The sequence below is a fragment of the Pelodiscus sinensis genome, chromosome 26, assembly GCF_052426305.1.
Source record: "Pelodiscus sinensis isolate ZL-2025 chromosome 26, ASM5242630v1, whole genome shotgun sequence".
NCBI lineage: Eukaryota > Metazoa > Chordata > Testudines > Trionychidae > Pelodiscus > Pelodiscus sinensis.
In genome coordinates, this window is record NC_143077.1 from 18095202 (window position 1) to 18113896 (window position 18695).

Here is an 18695-nt window from a genome sequence, read left to right on the forward strand (position 1 = left end):
ATCCTTCTACCCCCCCTTCGGGCTCTCTCGCCCACCCCAGACTCGATCCTTCTACCCCCCCTTCGGGCCCCAAAGCCCACGAGCGCCTGATGAAAGAGCAGCAGGCTGCTGGACTCTGGCTGTGAGCTACACAGAGCCACTCGTCTTCTCACAACCTTGCACTGTGCTGTCTGCACCCTCGTTAACCTTTCCAGCCCCCCGCTGGCCCGCCTCCCAGCAGCTCCCTCAGGCACCGGAGGCTCCCTCCAGAACCCTCCCCCCCACAAGCAGAGGCTGAGTGCAGGCATACGCTTCAGCTCTGGCTTCTTCAGGAACAGCCGCCCCTTGGCCAGAGCAGAACCTCCGGGGGAGGAATGTGCCATGGAAGGGAGCCCAGGTCCCTCGTGCGAGACCCTGCTCGGAAGAGTGGGGGGTCGTTGCAAGGGGCACAAAGCTGTCTGGGACAGGGAAACCCACCTGGGCACGCCCCAGCCCTGCTCAGAACAGAGCACACAAACGAGGGAGTCGGTTGATTTTGTGCAGGCAGGACATTTTTGCTTTACAAACCCAAAAAACTTGCCCTGCGGATAAAACCAATATTATACCTGCTCATCCCCCCCCGGACAGCACCCGGGGATGGGCAGGTAGAATGGGCACAGCCTGGGGAAATGCTGACAGCAGCACTTCTGGAAAGAATGGGTTTGGCTCAAAGGCCACAGCAGTGGCTCGGAGCAGGCCAGAGGTGCTCTGCAGAGACACTTCCATTCACTTGAGAGAAACTGCAGGAAGAGGGAACCCCACTCACCCCCGCTGGGGGTCAGAATTGAAGGCACCTTGTCAAGAGGCTGCCCCCACCATCAGGAGGGCCAGGCAGAGACATGCAGGAAGGGGGCGGGGCGGAGCCTCTTTCATTCTGGTCTGGACCCATCCCCCGCAAAAAAACCCCAAACCCCTCTTTCTGCAGAAACTGCAGCTAAGGGGAAGGGGCTGGTTCCTTTGGCTGTCGAGTACTAAATATTCGTTGTTCTAGAAACTGCTGTTCTTTAAAGTTCGTTTATAGCCGTGGTCCCCAACACGGTGCCCCCTGGCGCCCGGCAACCCCAATGGTTGGGGACCACTGGTTTATAGCATTGGGCCGGTTTTTACTCAAAACAAGAAAATAGGATTCAGTGGCTGCCAGATAATTATTTCCAGTGTGGTCACTTTTATGGCTCTAAATAAAAAATAAAGTCGCTCCTCTGAAGATGAAGTGGATTCTTTCCCTGGATTCTATTAAAGCAACATTCCCCACTTAATGCTGAACAATAGATGAATAAATTCCAGTCACAATTCTTATAAACAGTCATCTATTTAGTTTGTTTGTACAAAAACAACCCGGAGAAAGTGGATAGGAAATATACAAATCACTTACCATTTGTTGACACGTATTAAAATGCAGTAAGTGATTCTGGCAATGGCCAATAACCTCTTCAGCAGTAGAAGTTGGGAATACAAGAAACATCTTAAAAATTCCAATGATTCCTACCGCCTCCCCTCCCCAAAATTCCTCCCTCCTTTTTGCTGGAGGAGCATCCAGAGAGTGCTTCTCTGAAGCCTGCTCGGTTAAGACAAATATTGCTCTGCAAATGAAGCTGGCATGGTGGTCGCCACGTGTGTGAAGGGGCTGGCACTGGTTCGAAGCAATTCAATTCTACTTCTGTAAACCGAAGATGTCAAGGTCAAATATTAAGCTATCGTCTCGTCATCACTGGATCTCTCCCATATACAGTCTTTTGTCACTAGATGCAGAGAGTACTGAATCGGGAGAGAGAGAAAAATCAAAATGTTAAGAGCCTGTGGAGAGTTCAGCTGCAGAGGAGTTAACCCCCATTTGGATTTAAGTGCCCATTTCTCTTGCTCTCACTCATGTCTATAAAGGAACTTTCGAACTAAAACGGTTCTCTCCCCAGCATGCTGGTCAGAATTATTCGGTTACTGACAGCTAATCACATTTTGCATATTCCTGACACATTTTTCTATTCCAAGTTCTAATTGCAGGCATGCTTCATGTGAAGTGACATATTAAATGTTTACACTGTTATTGCTGCTCTCCTTAAAATTAGCTATAAAATGTCAAACATGTTGGCTGCATCTAGACTGGCAAGTTTTTCCGCAAAAGCAGTTGCTTTTGCGGTAAAACTTGCCAGCTGTCTACACTAGCCACTTGAATTTCCGCAAGAACACTGACGATCTCATGTAAGATTGTCAGTGTTCTTGTGGAAATGCTGTGCTTCTCCCATTCGGGCAAAAGCCCTTTTCTGGAAATGCTATTGCGCAAAAGGGCCAGTGTAGACAGCTGAAAACTGTTTTGCGCAAAAAAGCCCCGATGGCGAAAATGGTGATTGGGGCTCTCTTGTGCAAAACCATGTCTAGATTGGCACGGACGCTGTGCCAATCTAGACGCTCTTTTCCACAAGTTTTTTTTCCGTTAAAAGCATTTTTCTGTTAAAAGCATTTGCGGAAAATCATGCCAGTCTAGATGTAGCCGTTATGTATGTTCCTTGCCAAAAAGATGTTCAGATTCAAGAAATGTTAGTACTCCAATTCAGAGCACTAGCCACTAGAGGGAGGAATGTCTATCAAAAGTCTCCAAGGGCCAGTATGCTGGTTTACCACAATAGCTATAAAGCAAACCGATTCAGCCATCACCCCATCATCTTCAATTCAGATGAGGGAATTCAGTGGCTTCACGACACAGATCTCAAATGCAGCGAGTCTCTTTCTAGACCTGCTGTACCCATTACCCAGGGCAGGTTCCCAGGCAAGTCAACGACGATGCGACTACAGTGCACCTTGAGCTCGAAATAAGCTACACAATTTGAGTTACACAAATTGCAGAGCTTATTTCATTATGAAACTGCTATTCCAAAATGTCCCTTAATCCTTGTGGAACAAGGTTTACAGGGACATTAGAATAGTGCGCCCACTATTTCTAAAGATATTTTGAAACAGCAGGTGCACGGTCAAGACTAGGGATTGTTAAACTTCGATTAACTAATCGACCAGTCGATGGGATATCCATCCACTATTTGATTAGTCGTTAAGGACTAGCACGTGCTATCTCTGAAATGTACAAGAGCCCCAGCTCTCGAGCATTTCAAAGACTGAAATGCTACATGGAGCCCAGGGCCAAAGGGGAGTTCCACTGACCCCAGGCTCCATGCGGGCACTTCCGTTCTGAAATGTGCAAGAGACCCAGCAGTGGCAAGGTTAGTCGCTGCTGTGCCCCTCCCCCCCCAAAGCTGGAGGGAACCGGCTTTTTAAGTTGGCTCCACCTAGCATCCCTTCTCTTCCTCCCCTTGCTGCCTCTTTCGAATAGAGGGAGCAAGGAGGGGAAGCAACTAGTTGACCAGTGTGTCAACTACCTGATTAGTCGCTTACATCCCTAGTCAAGATGTGCAATAGCTATTTCAGGTACCGAAGTATCCCAAAATAGCACCGCAGTGTAGACGTACCCTTAAAGATCTTCTTATCTAAAGATGACTGATTTAGGCCCCTAATCTCAGCCCTCTTTAGAAGTCTGTGTGCCTCCAATGCAGAAGCATGGGGATCTGTGAGCAAGGGAGCGGCTTACAAGGTTAGCTCCCTTTGATGTTAACATGAGTCACCCTCAAACCTTTGCCCATGGAGGGGACAGATCCCTGCTTTATTTTTCCAGATCAATGAATGATTCACAAAATAGTGCTTAGCTGCATGCAATTGCAAACAACAAGCCTCCTCTGTGCAGAGAGAGATTGCTCTGTGCTTCCAGCACCTCTCCGACCTGGAGACAGAACAATGAATAACTGAGGGACAAACTCATGAATTCCTGGCACTGAATTACCACACCCAACCTTCTGTGGAGATACTCGTTCCCAGGAACAATGCATTTACGGGGGTGACTAGTGTGAATTTCCTGGCCAACGCAAAGGGGCAACCCAGTCCATGATAACCATGAGTCTATGTTTCCATGGAAACAGTGTAACCCAGAGGACCTGTCTGTACTACAAAGACTGTTAAGAAACAGCTGTTGTTATGAATGGTTTCAGCTCTCAGTGCTGGCACAAGCAGAGAGGGCATGGTGTAGGGATGACAGTTTTTGAAACCATCTAGCAGATAGGGCTAGACCTCCCCTCCACCACCCTCCACCGGGGGACTGGTACCTTCTGAAACAGGCCATTTAAAGAAGCAGTAATAAAAAGGTCACCCCACATGCACTTGCAATGTTAGTTTCCGGGCACATCCCCTTTATGTTCATGAGTCCTGGGGCAGGGGGAGCTCAGCTCAGAGGTGAAGGAATGCATGGAAGGTTTATTAGGCTGTTTGCAGGTCACAGCTTCACTCCTCACAGAAAGCCTACAGCAGCATGCCCCTCTCCTGGGCTCGGGGGGAGGCCTGCGCTTCGCATAAAGCTTTGAAATACTCCGGCAGCATTCCACATCACTTCCCTAGAAGACTAGAGAGTCGTGACAAGTCAACAAGACTTACTAATTGGCTCCTCTGGATGAAAAGCCACCTCGTTTACGGAGCCAGCGTGGCCTGGCAGCTTGTAGAGAATTCTCCTGGAGGTTGTATCCCACACATAAACAAACCTGCAAGACACAATCGTTACGAGGGTGAGAGCTTCCCGAGGGCAGGACTTCAAAAAGGAAAGAAACCTCCCGCTTCAGCCTCCAATTTGTCTTGATTTCCCAGTAACTCTCATTTCCCATTACGCTTGAATAGCTACAATTGCCTTCCATTTTTAACATGCCAAGAAATGACTCCGGAGACAAAAGTGTATCGTTACCAGGTGCAGACAAAAGACAGGGTTAGACAGCGAGCAGCAGCCCAGGCAGACAGAAAGCCTCTCGGCCTATACCTGTGAAGGGCTGAGAGCCCTAGGGGGTTTCAGACAAGAAGGCAGATGGCTGGAATTCCAGGTCACAGGGGCTCTCTACAGCCATCGTAACAGCTTGGGATGAAGTGACACACGGGATGGGCAGGAGAGGTGGCAGTGGGGATTTTATCTGAGCGCCAAAGCCCCAGCAGGCTAGCACAAGGCACCGAGAGCTTGGCTGTGCAGCCTGTGGATGAGACGCAGCCTGAGAGCCTGAGCTTCGGCGGGCACGTCTCGCTTTGGAGGAGCAGAGACGCCCTCCCCAGCGTCCTAGGAAAACCCCAGCTCACCAATCCACCTGCCTACAAATTCATCCTGAACTGTCAGTGGCACATCAGCATTTGCCACCACTTGTGACAAACTGGCGTGTAGCACAGCTGTGTGCTGCCAAACCGCCCCAGCCCCCCGCAGCAGCTGCTCTCCGTCAGCATCAGTGCGCTTTGGAGGAGCACTGCTCCTGAAAGAGGCGCTGCTCCAGAGAGGAAGGGCTGACTTCCCCACGGAGCCAATTGGCACAGTTCAATCCGTCACAGCTACTGCCGTTTGGAGCTGGATTGCCATTGCCTACATGGTAACAAAGTCAGGATTCACTTCCAGTTGGCAGTTTACAAGGTGGCAACTCCCTTTCGTTGGTCGCTTCCTAATCTGTCTCCTGCCCTCGCGTGCATCATTTCTGGGACCTGCCTGGCTGCATCTCCTTGGCTGAAGGATATTCTGGGTCAGAAACTAACTTCTGGAAGTATGAGAAGTTCAGCTCTTAAGCAGATTAAAAAAAGGCAACTGCAAGTCATGCTACCCCCAAGAATGCAAACACATTATTGCAAATACAGTTTGTGTGTCATTTGTGACCAGTATGGCTGAGTGACTAGCTGCTCAGCTAATGCCCCAGTTTCTCTCGTGTTCTGACCTTAGCTACAGTGAAATTTTTAGGGGCTTTATTGACAGTCAGAATGAGAAAGATCGCTGAGCGGAAGATTATAAACGACGTGTGCACCACTTCCTGTCAAACATGCCAGAACTGCTTTAGCATGTGAAACCATTCGTTACAGGGTTCACCTCTTAAAGAATTCACTGAAATGGGCTCAGGAAAGCTGCCAGCTAGGAACTAAAGTGAGTCTGCTCTCTCTTGCTTTGGAACAGAAATGCTAACTGAAAGAAGAGCTCTCTCTGGACGTCACCAGCCTCTCAAACTAACCTTGCTAGCTGGGGGGGAAGTTTTGATGTTGCGGTAATTGGCTAGGCTGCATGAGAAGACTGGCTCAACTCCTCTCAAGTTAGGAGCATTGCTGTATCCATCAAAAGGGACACTGCAAAGGATGAGGGCACAAAGGACAACCAGACAAGAAAAATTGCAGAATGCAACCCACAGTGTTGTTCTGGTCTGAAACAGGTGTGTCTGCATGTTTATTTCTCTCCAAATCAGATGTGCTCTTAAGTCTTTTCTGCCAGCCCTACAAACTCAGCCTGAGATCCAAATGCCAAGCTCAGTCACGCCATTGCTTCTGCCTTCTGTATTAGTCATTGGGATTCAACACATTCTCAGTTACAGCTGGTAGCCTATTGCTTTCTACATGGTTCACAGGACCGAGAGCAGTATCGGGTCTTGGCATTAGTACTTCGTTAACAACTCTTAGAACTCTCCCTCCCCTTGCTCCACAGAGTTCACTGATTTTTGGTCCATCTCCTGAGTAAGTGTAGACAACAGAATTTTATAATGTTTTATGAGATGTGCTTAAATGGGTAGTATGAGAATAAATGTTAAACTAACTCTGCCAGCCACCCTTCTCTGGTGAGCAGGGAAGAACAGTCTTCTAGGTCCTTTAGGAAGATCTATCAGGCAGATTGCTTGTGTTTGTATCTGGTAACACAGAGATCAGAAGGGCTCCTTGTGATTCAGCACAATCACACGGTTGCTCTTAGGAGTAATCAGAATACAGGCTGTGTTATAAAGAAAATATGATGAATAATTAAAAATTTGTACTAGCAGAAGCTTTGTATTAGAAATATATGGATACAATTGTCCATACAAAAGGTATCCCTTTTCCCATGTGTGAAATAATTGTGTAGTTCCTGGGGAGGACAAAGTGAATGAGTTTGGAATGTGAGTGTTAGGAGGAGAGGCTGTAAGACTCTGAGGTGTCAGAGTACCATAAATTGAGGCCCAAAACAACGCAGACCGACGAAAGACACTACAGACAGCCGTGGAGTGAAGGGTAAGCACCCCTTTACAAACAAGGCAGCCTTGAGATAGACACTGGGAAGGAGGCACCAACATACTGATGTCAGATGGCAAAGAAGAATGACTTCCAGACAAACAGATGTTAAAATGGTGATTAAGAACGGATACAGCAAGATGTGTAGACTTGAATGGGAGAAAAGTCTTATAAGAGATGGGGTGTCTTGCATGAATCTCTGGGTGTCGTCAAGATCAGACCATCAGTCCGGACCGAGAGAAGGCCCTGCTCCTCTCTTTGCACTTAACCCATCTGGCCAGTGAGTTAGTGTGATCAACAGACTGGTAACTTTAAGCAAAAGCAAGATTGAGGGGGTGGGGGAGGAGGAGAGAGAGAGAGAGAGAATATGCACATAAACTAATGTTACATTGTCAATAAGTGTGGCATTTTGCCTTTCTCCCCCTAAAAAGATCCTGGGAAATTCTTTCAAGTATAACGTAAGGAATAGTCACTTTCCAGACTGTGGGGGAGAAGGCAAAACGCCACGTTTATTGACAATGCAACATTACTCTGTTGCATACATATTCACACCACACTTTACTCGCTTCATTAAAGTGCTTTAACAAGGAAAATAGCTATACACAAGCACGGGCTTTTAAAATTATTTAATGCAGCATCTCTTTACATTAGAATTCCCCTATTTCAACTTAGTAGGTGAAAGCTGTGATAAATTTTTGCTCCAACATTCTCTCCATTATATATGGTTATTAAAGCTGTGGGACAGGCGAGGCTCTGTTAATTGCTTCTTTTAACCACAACAAGTTTCTGAAGGCTCAGCAAATAGTCAATTTACAGCCCTAAGGATTTTCAGCTAAATTCAGCCATCTTCAGGGTCATATAACATAGCAGGAAGCCAATCACTACTTTGCAGCCAACTTTTGCATCTCAAAGAGGCAGAACGACTACTTTCATTTTGATCTCCTACCAGGACTTCTAAAAATAAGATCTTGCAGACATGCAGGCAGAAAGAGCTGTGGACATGTACGGAATCCAGCGTCTCTACTTGTCCCATCGTGGAAGATGATCCCACACACTTGGGTCATTTCAGGTTGTTGGACTTCACCCAGCGCCCATGGAACAGCTTGCAGTTTTAATCCTGAGTCACCATGCTGTGCTGTCCAGTCAAGGACCAGCCTAACACTAGCTGTGTTAATAAATAACAGCTGATCTCCTAGCTAAGCAATAGCAGCATTAGCATTTCATGCAGCAGCACATAAAGCTTACTCAGGCTTCGTCTACAGCAGCCACGGCAGTGCTTTAAACTGAAAGCAAGGCCACAGCACCACTGCTGGCAAAGAGCTCACTCAGCGCTCCGTGTTAACCACCTCCACAAGGGATGTAGCCACCTGCGTGGGGCGCACGACTCCAAGCGTTGTAGCCTGTTCATCCTGGTACTTTACGGCTCTGTAACTTGCTGTGCTCAGGGGCTGGGGAGGGGGGGTTCCACATCCCTGAGCCACAAAGTTACAGCGCTGTAAAGTGCCAGTGTAGACTTAGTCTCTCAGGCTCCTTAGCTGGATATTTAGAACCAGAATTTTCCCCCTCCTCCAGCACAAGTTCATATCTAATCTGCTGACTGCTATTATCTCTAGGTCTCTCAGGGAATGGCTATGCAGCAGCGTTATTCCAATATAACACAGTGCACATCTACACCACAAGTCGTTATTCCGAAATCATGGCGAGCTGGAGGACTTTTTACTCTGACTCCTGTACCCTCATTTCACAAGGAGTAAGGGAAACTGACGGAGGAGCGTTCTTCCTTTTGATATCCTGCTGCGTAGACAGCGTCAAAAGCCGAATTAAGCTATTTCAACTTAAGCTATGCCATTGATGTAGCTGAATTTGACTTTAGCCCTGCTGCATAGAATTCCTGTCACTGATGTGTTTGGATTAGCTCCTTCCAGCTGTGCTAGCATCCATTACAGCAACTGCCAGTCTCTTATGCCCAGATTTGACCTCCCTAGCTTCCTGTGTTTTACTTCTCAGTTGTCACGTGTGTTTTCAGCACCTTCCACTACAAAGTCCCAGAGGATGCTAATTTATGCATATTTAACTCATCCTTCAAAATCCTTAATAAAAATAGTTAATACAAGCACGGATCCCTGGAGTACCCCACTGAACGCATCCACCCAGTTACTCTAGCCATTAGCCTTTGCTTCGATTGCTCTGTTCATTTTCAATCCAGCTGGAAGCACTCACAGGCAAGCCATCTGGATTGCTTGCTTCTAGCATAGCTTCCCACAGCTCTATACCCAACAGTCTAAAAGTCTCCCGATATCTCTGCAGAACATGCCTTTTGTCCAGCTGTTCTGCAACTGGGTCAAGAAATGAGCATGTTGGTCTGGCATTGTCTATGTCCTTTGCAAAGCCCATCCTGTTAGTGCTGCAGGTTTTATTATCTTCGAAGCGTGTCTTGTATGCTGCTTTAATAACCACAGTCAGTGTTACCTTCCCAGAAGGCAGTGCAGTACACTGTGACAGGCTGCAGCTTCAGTCTCAGCTCTGCCCCTGCACTCATCTCCCGAAAAACGAGTCTAACAGAACGTAACTCACTGGCTCAGCTAGTGACTGTGAAGCACTTTGGGATAGAAGGTGACAGACAAAAGCACAATGATTAAGTGTTACCTGTCTGCTGAGCCGCCTGCTATTTTACTCCCATCTGGTGACCATGAGCATCTCAAAAGATTCTGAGAAACAAAACATAAATATGCAGAGTTCCATTAATAGGAGATGTTTTTGGTTTCCCCTTTGGCTTGAAATAAAAATCACCATGGGATTGGAATGATCATGAAGAACACTTTAATTATCTCTTTCTGGAAGATAAGCCTGTAGTTAAAAGACTGCATTTTAGTGCTGGAAACATCCAGTGCCTTGTTATTTTACACAAAGTGGATACTAAACATAGAAAATGTTTAATTTACAACTAATTATAGCTGAATTGAGCAAAGAAATCTTGTTACTGCAGCTTTAATTGGAACCCCCTTTACACATTAATCTTGCCCTTAGTCCTCATTAAATCCTTTCTAGTGTATATTTGAATTTAAAAAACAATGTACTGAGAAATGACTAGACAGCTGGAGCATTTCATCCACAAGCAGCCTTTCCAATGGCAGAACACTCACCTTCTCAAAATTATGCACATTCCCCTGGAATATCTTCACACATCTCTCTTTAGGGGCAAACGGTCGCACGTCCCAAATACGAACTGCAATGGAGCACAGAACAGCCGCCAAACTGGGTCAGACCACTGGCTCATCTAGCTCGGGATCCTGTCTGCCGACAGTGGCCAATGCAGATGCTTCAGAGGAACTGAACAGAACAGCCTCCCATTCCCAGCTTCTGGCAGAAGCAAGCGACACCATTCCTGCCCATGCCTAGATGGATGTATTCTCCATCAATTTATCTAGTTCTTTTATGAACCCTGTTATAGTCTTGGCCTTCACAACATCCTCTGGCAAGGAGTTCCACAAGTTGACTGTGCGCTGTGTTAAACACTTTTCTTGGTTTTTAAACCCACTAAATATTAATTCATTTGGTGCCTAGGGATGTGAGTAGTCAACTACCCAATAAGCCTAGGCTCATTGGGTGGTCAAGTCACTACTCAACTAGTCCCTTCTTTTCCCTTGCTGCCTATCAGAGGCAACAAGGGAAGAGAGCAGGAGCCAGTGCTGAAGGGAGCCATCTTAAAAGCTGGTTCCCCCCAGCACTGTCTCCGCAGGGGGACCAGGGAGGCAGAGGCGGGGGGGGGGGGGAGGGGGAGGAGAGAGGACTAGGCACAAGTCGGGACTCAGTCCTGGCTTGCTCCAATTCCCAGACACTGCACCTCTGCCTTTTAAATGTAGTACATTTAAAAGACAGAGCTGCAGTGGAGTTTAGCTCCCAGCCCCAGGAGCTAACCCTGCTGCGGATCTGCAGTTTCCCCTGTTATCGACTAATCAAGTACTCAATGGAAATTCCATCGATTGCTCGATTAGCTGATTAAATACAATTTAACATCCTTATTGGTGACACCTAGTTCTTGTGCTATGAGGAGTAAATAACACTTCCTATTTATTTCTGTCAGGTCAGTCATGATTTTATAGCTCTCTATCACATCCGCCCCTTTAGTGATCTCTTTTCCAAACTGAACAGTCTCTGTTTTTTTAAGCTCTCCTCATATGGCAGCCATTCCTACCCCTCACCATTGTTGGTGCCCTTTTCTATACCAATCCTAATTCCAATATATCTTTCTTGAGATGGGATGACCCAGAACAGACAGTCCTGATTACATAAGGATGCTCACATAGCTATCAAAACCAAAGCATTCTGGCATAATAACTACCATACAAATTGATTACAGGAGCGGTCATCTCCACAAATGAGTATTCTTTCAAATTCTTTTTTGTTTTAAATATATTACCAGAAATAAAAGTTAAGCTATTATAAGTATGTTCAAACCACCTTAATTTCTAGGCTAAACCCACAAGCAGCAAGAAATTCAGAGAAAAGGCTAAAATTCCTTTCTTCCTTCAGTACATTGGGCCAAGACATTACCAGGTTCTCCAAACTGGAGTTGATTTTATATCGGGAAACCCTGAATCACTAATTCACTATGCTTGGTGTGTCAGGTGAGCTATCCGGCTCTCCCAATGCTCAATATTATGGCACCAGAGATAGCAGGATAGATTTGGGTCAGCTGACTTATGTCCTGACAAGGTGGAGCTGCTCCTCCCTGAATGCCTGCAGTGCTTTCCACTCTTACGCAATTTGGGGTTGCCTTTGCTTCACTTGGAAGAGATGACGAACCCTCCCAGTGCCATCACCCTGTTCACGAGAAGCATCACTGTAAACAGAGTGTCACTATAACGGGAATTAAAGCTTCAATACACACTCATCAGTCTCTCAGACAACTCCAACCTACATTTTCCTGTGGCACCCAATCGCATGGAGTTATTCCTCACACAAGGTTATACAATTTCCCCCGTAACCAGCTTTCGATCTTAGCAGCGGGAATGCTGCCTACATAGCTGCACTCAATTGCCACAACCTGGCATCCTAGGACTTACCTGTATTGTCCATTGCGTTGGAAAGCAAGTAAGAGCCTTCTGAACTCAGACTGAGGCCTGTCACCGAGTCAGCATGCCCTCTCATGGTGTACGTCAGTTTGTTCTGCCGAAGGTCCCATACCTTTGAGAAAAACGCACATGCACTGCATTGTGATTTGGTTCTCTTGTCAATGTAATTGACAGGGCTTGACAAACGGTGGCGAAAACCTCTTGCCAGCCCCATACTGTGCATGCACAAGAGCCACACTGCGCACGCGCGTGCCACAAATGAACGGGGCACGCAGCTGAAATCTACTTGACCGAGCCCTGGTGATTGATATGAGTGGAAGAAGCAGTGTGGCTGTTGGATGGTGAATTCACCGAATTGGTATGTCATAGGCAGCAACAGCGCAAAGTTCTCCACCCATCTGTCTCAAGTACAGATGTTAAAATACGTTTATTCAGGTAAACATGTCCCTTCTGAAAATTTCAGCCGTTACACATTTACATGCAGGGGGGAGGGGAGGCAGCTCTCCAAGAGCAGAGTCAGCAGTCCACAGTTCGGGGAGGTAAAAGTCTGCTTCCTATACATATTGGCTCCCATTTGCACCCCCATGCTGCTGCCTCTGATACAGGGGAATAATCATTTCTCTGGATCTGCTGCAAATGCTCCTCCTAATGCACCTCAATATGCCATTAGCCTTCTTGGCTATAAGGGTACACTGTTGATTCATATCCAGCTTCTCATCCACTGGAATCCCCAGGTCCTTTTCTGCAGAACTGCTACTTAGCCAATCGGTCCCCAGCCTGTAACAATACTTGGGATTCTTCCCTCCCAAGGGCAGGACTCTGCACTTGTCCTTCTTGAACCTCATCAGATTTCTTTTGGTCCAATCCTCTAATCTGTCTAGGTCATGCTGGACCCTATCCCTGCCCTCCAGCGTATGTACCTCTCCCCTTAGCTTAGTGTCATCAGTGAACTTGCTGAGGGTGCAATCCATCCCTTCATACCAGGTCTTTGTTGGTACTTCTCACCAAAGTCTAATTACAACAAATAATACTGCAACTTGTGATGCTTAGTCCTCAATTCTTTTCACACAGGTCACTGATCAGAACAGTCACGAGCTGTGAACAACTCTTCTTCACTGCCGAGCTGGATTTGCACTGGAGATCTAGGAGATTAAGCCAGCACATCTGTCCCAGGAACGGGACATATGGCTGCATATACTTCCTACCTAAGATGCCTCTGCTTTATGCAGTAAGACAAGGCATTGGATGCTGGCAGCAAAGTGATGGAGATAATCACCACATGGTCAGTGCTAGCCCCATCAGAACTTCAGCCACGACAAACTGTCTGACAGACGATGGACACTGAAGGATCCAGAGGCTGTGCTCTGTTCTCTCTGGAAAAAAGCTTCAAATGGTCTCACAGAAGTGCCCAGGCTAGCACCGCCTTGTCCAGGCTCTAGATTAGATGGAGACTGGAGGCTCAGAAGCGATATCACCATCAGCTGTGCTAGAGTCATGTAAGGACTCTTCTGCAGACCTCTTAAACTAGCAAAGAGCTAACCAGTGTTTCATTTAAATCAAACACAATCTTAGCACCAGCCTGTGGTTCTCAGACCTAACAGAATAATGTCCTGGTAGGAAACTGGAGCCGGGTTTGCAGAGGTTAAGTTTATCACCAGCCACTCAATACTGCCAAATCAGGCTGGTTCTTTAGGAAAAATGTGCAAGTCTGACACTGGATTGCAAAATTAATATAACCACCAAGACTAACCCACTACCATACCATGCCCCTAATGCACAACAGCATCTGGGCTAATGCACGAACTGTGTTTGGGACTGTTACAAAGGGAAGTGCAGTAAAACAGTCACCATACCTTGATATCATTGTCTATGCCTCCCGAAATAATCTGATCGCTGGTGTCATTGAAGGTCACTGCTAATACTTGGTAAGTGTTCTGAAATGTCTGGACAGCTGCTTTTTTACGGATATCCCACAGCTGAAAGGACAGGGGAAGCAAAAGATACACATCATACATGTCACAGTACAACCAGGGAGTCTCACTGGTGTCCCCACTACCCTCTACACACAGTCAAAGTGCTCAAGGGCTGAATTTGGGGCTAGCACATGTGGAGGATCCCTACAGAAAGGATGAAACCTGTTGTCTTGACATAAATATGTATGTTTTCAAGTGGGGGGAGAGAAGGGGAAAAAAACCAGATTGCAGTTATGTATAAATATAACTCCATGCCCCAAGAAGGATCTAATAATACAGGTTAGACTACTCCAATATGGATATGACGCCTTGGTAACGGGGTTTGGGACAGGGAGAAAGAGAACAGCATTTATCATTTAAATGCTGATTTTTTTCAGCCAGTGAATTTACAGGAGCATAAATAAGGGCAGAACTGGAAGCACTCAGCTCCGATCCAAGAAAAATCTCATTAAAAATCCCAGCCTTGATTCACAAAAGGAGCCAGCCATTTTCCAGGCTTAGTCTCATGTTCTTTTCCAGGATTCTAATTTTATTTTTAAGTATCTAGTCCTGTTTAGCCAAAATATTTCAAGGATAACTGAGGAAGTTAATGAATAAGCGACTCAGGCTGGGATTTGATTCAGGGGCAAATCTGGATGACGAAGAGGGTATCAAATGAACAAAGTTTTACTCAAGTTTTACTCAACCTGTGGAACTCCTTGCCAGAGGATGCAGTGAAGGCTAGAACTTTTACAGGGTTCAAAAAAGAGCAAAATAGATTCATGGTCCATCAATGGCTATTAGCCAGGATGGGTAGGAATGATGTCCCTAGCCTGTTTCTCTGGAAATGGGTGACAGGGGAGGATCACATGGGGATTTCCTGTTGTGATCCCTCCCTTTGGGGCATCTGGCATTGGCCACTGTTGGCAGGCAGGATACTGGACTAGATGGATCTTTGGTCTGACCCAGTATGGCCGTTCTCACGTTTATTAAATTAGTTATTTTTAAATGGTCAATGACAATAAATGACCTTTATTTAGGTGGGCCATCTAGAGTTTGTATAGTCTCCATGAGTGCAAGAGTCACTCCACACAAAAACACTGACCTTTACTGTCCCATCATCGCTGCCGGTACAGACAAGCTGGGGTCCCCGCCTCGCAGGATAACAGGAATTAACAAATGACGTGTGCCCCTTCAACCTTTTCACTCTCTCTCCAGTCTCACTGTCCCACACCGCCACCGTTTTGTCCGTGGATGCTGAGAAGAGCATGCTGGCGGAGGGAAAAGGTGACACAGCTATGGAATCCTGAAGGGTGATAAAATATCTGCCCCAATCCCTTTTGTTACTCTACAAACACCACTCAGACTCCGGCTTGGAAAATTAAGGGGATACTTGCTAGCTAGAAAATTAAGGTCAATATTCAGAGGCTGTTGCCAAAAGATGGCGTGGGGTTTTGTGGCAGGACCAAGGAAGGGGTAGTATAATGATGAAAAATCCCACTTTCAATGTACCCCTCAATCCAGTTACTGAAGGGGGTGTCTGCTAGCTGCCTGTAGGATTTCATCTTCTTGACCCTGCTCAGGATGATGGGGGAGGGGGAGCCATCTCTTTTGTAAAAACCTCAGATAGCATTGGATAATCTGGAAAGCTGCCAACATCGCCTTCCTAGTTTTCCTTTTCTTATCCTGAATTGTTCCTTCGTTGTCTCTCCCATCCACTTTCCCACAGATTCACTTGCTAGGGGCGGGATGGGACGGGACGCCTGGCTTTAGATCTGCTTCCCATCCATGAGCCTTGGAACTTGCCACTTAGGTTCTACTCTTTGCTCCTGCACTCTACAACAGACGTAGCGTGTGGAGATATTTCTGGGAGGGGGAGCCATTCAAAGAGCACCATTGCTTTTTCTCTTCAGAGCCACCAGGTGAGCACTGAAGCAATGAAGAGGAGCTGTAAAGCAACTTACACTCACCAGCAGCTAGTTCCCCATTTGCCAGTTGCAGGTACCTTTTACAAGTTTTATCCAAAGGTTACTGGCTTCATCTAGCAGCTTTTCATACCAACTCTCTCCCCAAACATTTCACAGAGTTCATTTGGAAACATCATCAAGGTAGGCTAATGACAGCTCAAGTCAGTTTCATCTGATATTTACCTGCCATCAGTATTATAGTGCAACTCCATAACTGCTCCACTGTGTCCCTTCAGAGTGGCATAATTATCACAGTCCCCATACACATTCCATAGCACTGGAAAGAAACCAAATACACATAAAACTATGTTCTACGCCCACATCATCACAGCTACACTTCCTGGGCTCACTAAAATGAAGCACTTACAATATTCAGCATAATCGCCAAACTCTCATTTTAAATAGGTTTTTAAATATGTGGAACAGAAGATGTGAAAGTTCTCCTCATCTGGGGGAAGGGTAGGGAGGCCCATGTCTCCCCATGGCCGCCACCCTTATTAACTTGTTCCTCAGCTGCCACTTGCCAGGCCAGCTGCTGCACCATCCCTGACAAAGTGCAGGGAACTTCGCTTCTCTGAGCGCCCCATCAACAGACAGAGGCGGTTGGTTAATAATGTGTTCCACAACCCGAGTCATATGAGCAGTAGGATTTTAATCCTAAATGTGAGAGTTACTGGCTAACTGATTGCTATAGGGCCTGAAATAGGAGAACTCAGCAAGGGAAAGCAAGACCAAGGATCACACTAAACAGAAAAATCTGCATCTTAATTTATTTATTAATGAAGCCGCTAAAATGTAAATAGGACTATTATTGACTTCAAAAAGTATCAGTGGCACACAGATCCATAAATAGAAGTGAATAAATTAAATCTTGGCATGTCACATCTGAAAGGTTGACAATCCCTGCCCTAGTACATTCTTAGGTTGAACAGCATGTTGTTGCAGTGAGTCCCAGAGGTTAATGATCCATTGTGTAGAAAAGTATTTCCTTTCAACAAACCTGAATGTCATCTTTGCTCCTGTATTATGAATAAGCATAAATAGAAACATCTGTTTTAACTCTTCTATACCCTTCATTTTGTATCCTTCTTAAATGTAGAGAGCTGACAGATTAGATGGGATATGAAAGGAGTCCCACATCAAGCTGTCCTTATGGAGAAGGATTTCTCATCCCTTTATAGTCCTGTATGGCTGTGCAACCCATAACTACAGTGTTGCAGTTAAATCCATATTCATACAAACAGGAATCCAAAATGTATATCTGCGTTCATAAAAATGAGTCACAGATATCTGCATCCACATCTGTGGATGTGGATACCAGGGGATATAAAGCAGATATCCATGGATTTGCAGAGCTCTAACTGTAACAATACTATGTGGCTTCTTACAAGAGTTAGGGTATGTCTACATTACCAAGTTTTGTTAACAAAATGTATATCAACACCCAAAAATTGATAAAAACAAAAATTGCCTAGAGGGTGTTCACACTTGCTCCCTCTGCTGACAGAGCATGTTCACGCTGAGGGCACTGTCATTGACAGTGTGAGCAAAGCACTGTGAGTATGTATCCCACAGTACAGTGTTGTGAGAAAGCAGAGCTGGGGGCATGGCCTGGCAGGGTAAGCAGGGGTCCACGGACTAGCAGTTGGGAACTGCTGATTTAGGGCATTAAAGAGGTTACCAACGCTTTTGAAATATGCTCAAAAGCGCACAGCTCATTACTGGCCTGCTGTCAACATTTCACCCCATTGCTCTCAGCAGCTCAGTCACTCCATTGCACTTGAATGAATGGAAAGCAGTTTACACCAGCAGTGTATTATTATTATTATTATTTTTTAAACAAACCACCCTCATAGCACAAACTACTGATCATTACAAACTCACAGATCAGTCTGTCAAATCCTGCAGATGCTAAAGTTGCTCCATTAGGGTGAAACTTGCAACAGTAAACTTCTCCTTCATGCCCCGAGAGCAGCATTATAGGTGCCTGGAGGGAGGAACAGCGTGGAGGGCCCTAAAACACAGAGGGAATGCAGACCGAAATGAAACAGAATAATAAATAATGAGCTAATGAAACCTCTGAACCAGAAGGTGGACGGTGTGGGGGAGCAGGCCAGAAAACACCCCCCCTCCCATAACTCCTTCACTAGTTTTAACTCGGGTCATATTTCCACTTTTCTGACACACACAAAATAATAATAATGGCAAAGCGCGTCTCAAACCCCGCCCGCCACGGGCCCCACCTCCGATGGGGAGGCGGAGGCCCCGCGCAGCAAGAGGCCTGGTCTCGAGTCACACCAAGGCCGGTGTCAGTTCAGCGCGGAGGCTACGAACGACCCAAAGAGGCGGAGCCACGTTGCGACAGGAGTTGAGCGGCCCCCCCCGGCCCGGCCCCCGCCCCTCCGGGGAGCCTCGGGGTCACCGCCCGCGGGGGACGCGGCCCGGCCCATCCCGGGCCCCCCGCGCTCACCGCCTGCAGCAGGGCCCCCGGGGGCGGCGCCCCGCCCGGGCCGGGCCCCAGCAGCTCATGCCGGGGCCGCTTGGCCGCGGCCGCCACCAGCGCCAGCTCCGGGACCGGCCCCTTGCGCTTCTGCGGCTCGATCATCCCGGCC

The 18695-nt window shown here is 46.7% G+C and overlaps 1 protein-coding gene across 1 annotated transcript; it reads right to left on the reverse strand.

Annotated features, from left to right (window-relative positions):
- Window positions 1–1308: 1308 nt before the first annotated feature.
- Window positions 1309–18691, reverse strand: SNRNP40 (small nuclear ribonucleoprotein U5 subunit 40). Its single transcript, XM_075908884.2, has 10 exons — window positions 18554–18691; window positions 17968–18097; window positions 16267–16360; window positions 15222–15387; window positions 14018–14140; window positions 12156–12276; window positions 10233–10315; window positions 9736–9797; window positions 4486–4589; window positions 1309–1773 (listed from the first exon to the last, which is right to left on the reverse strand). Exons 1-10 carry the CDS (start codon window positions 18686–18688, stop codon window positions 1724–1726), a joined length of 1068 nt encoding a protein of 355 aa, XP_075764999.1. The 5' UTR covers window positions 18689–18691; the 3' UTR covers window positions 1309–1723.
- Window positions 18692–18695: the final 4 nt, after the last annotated feature.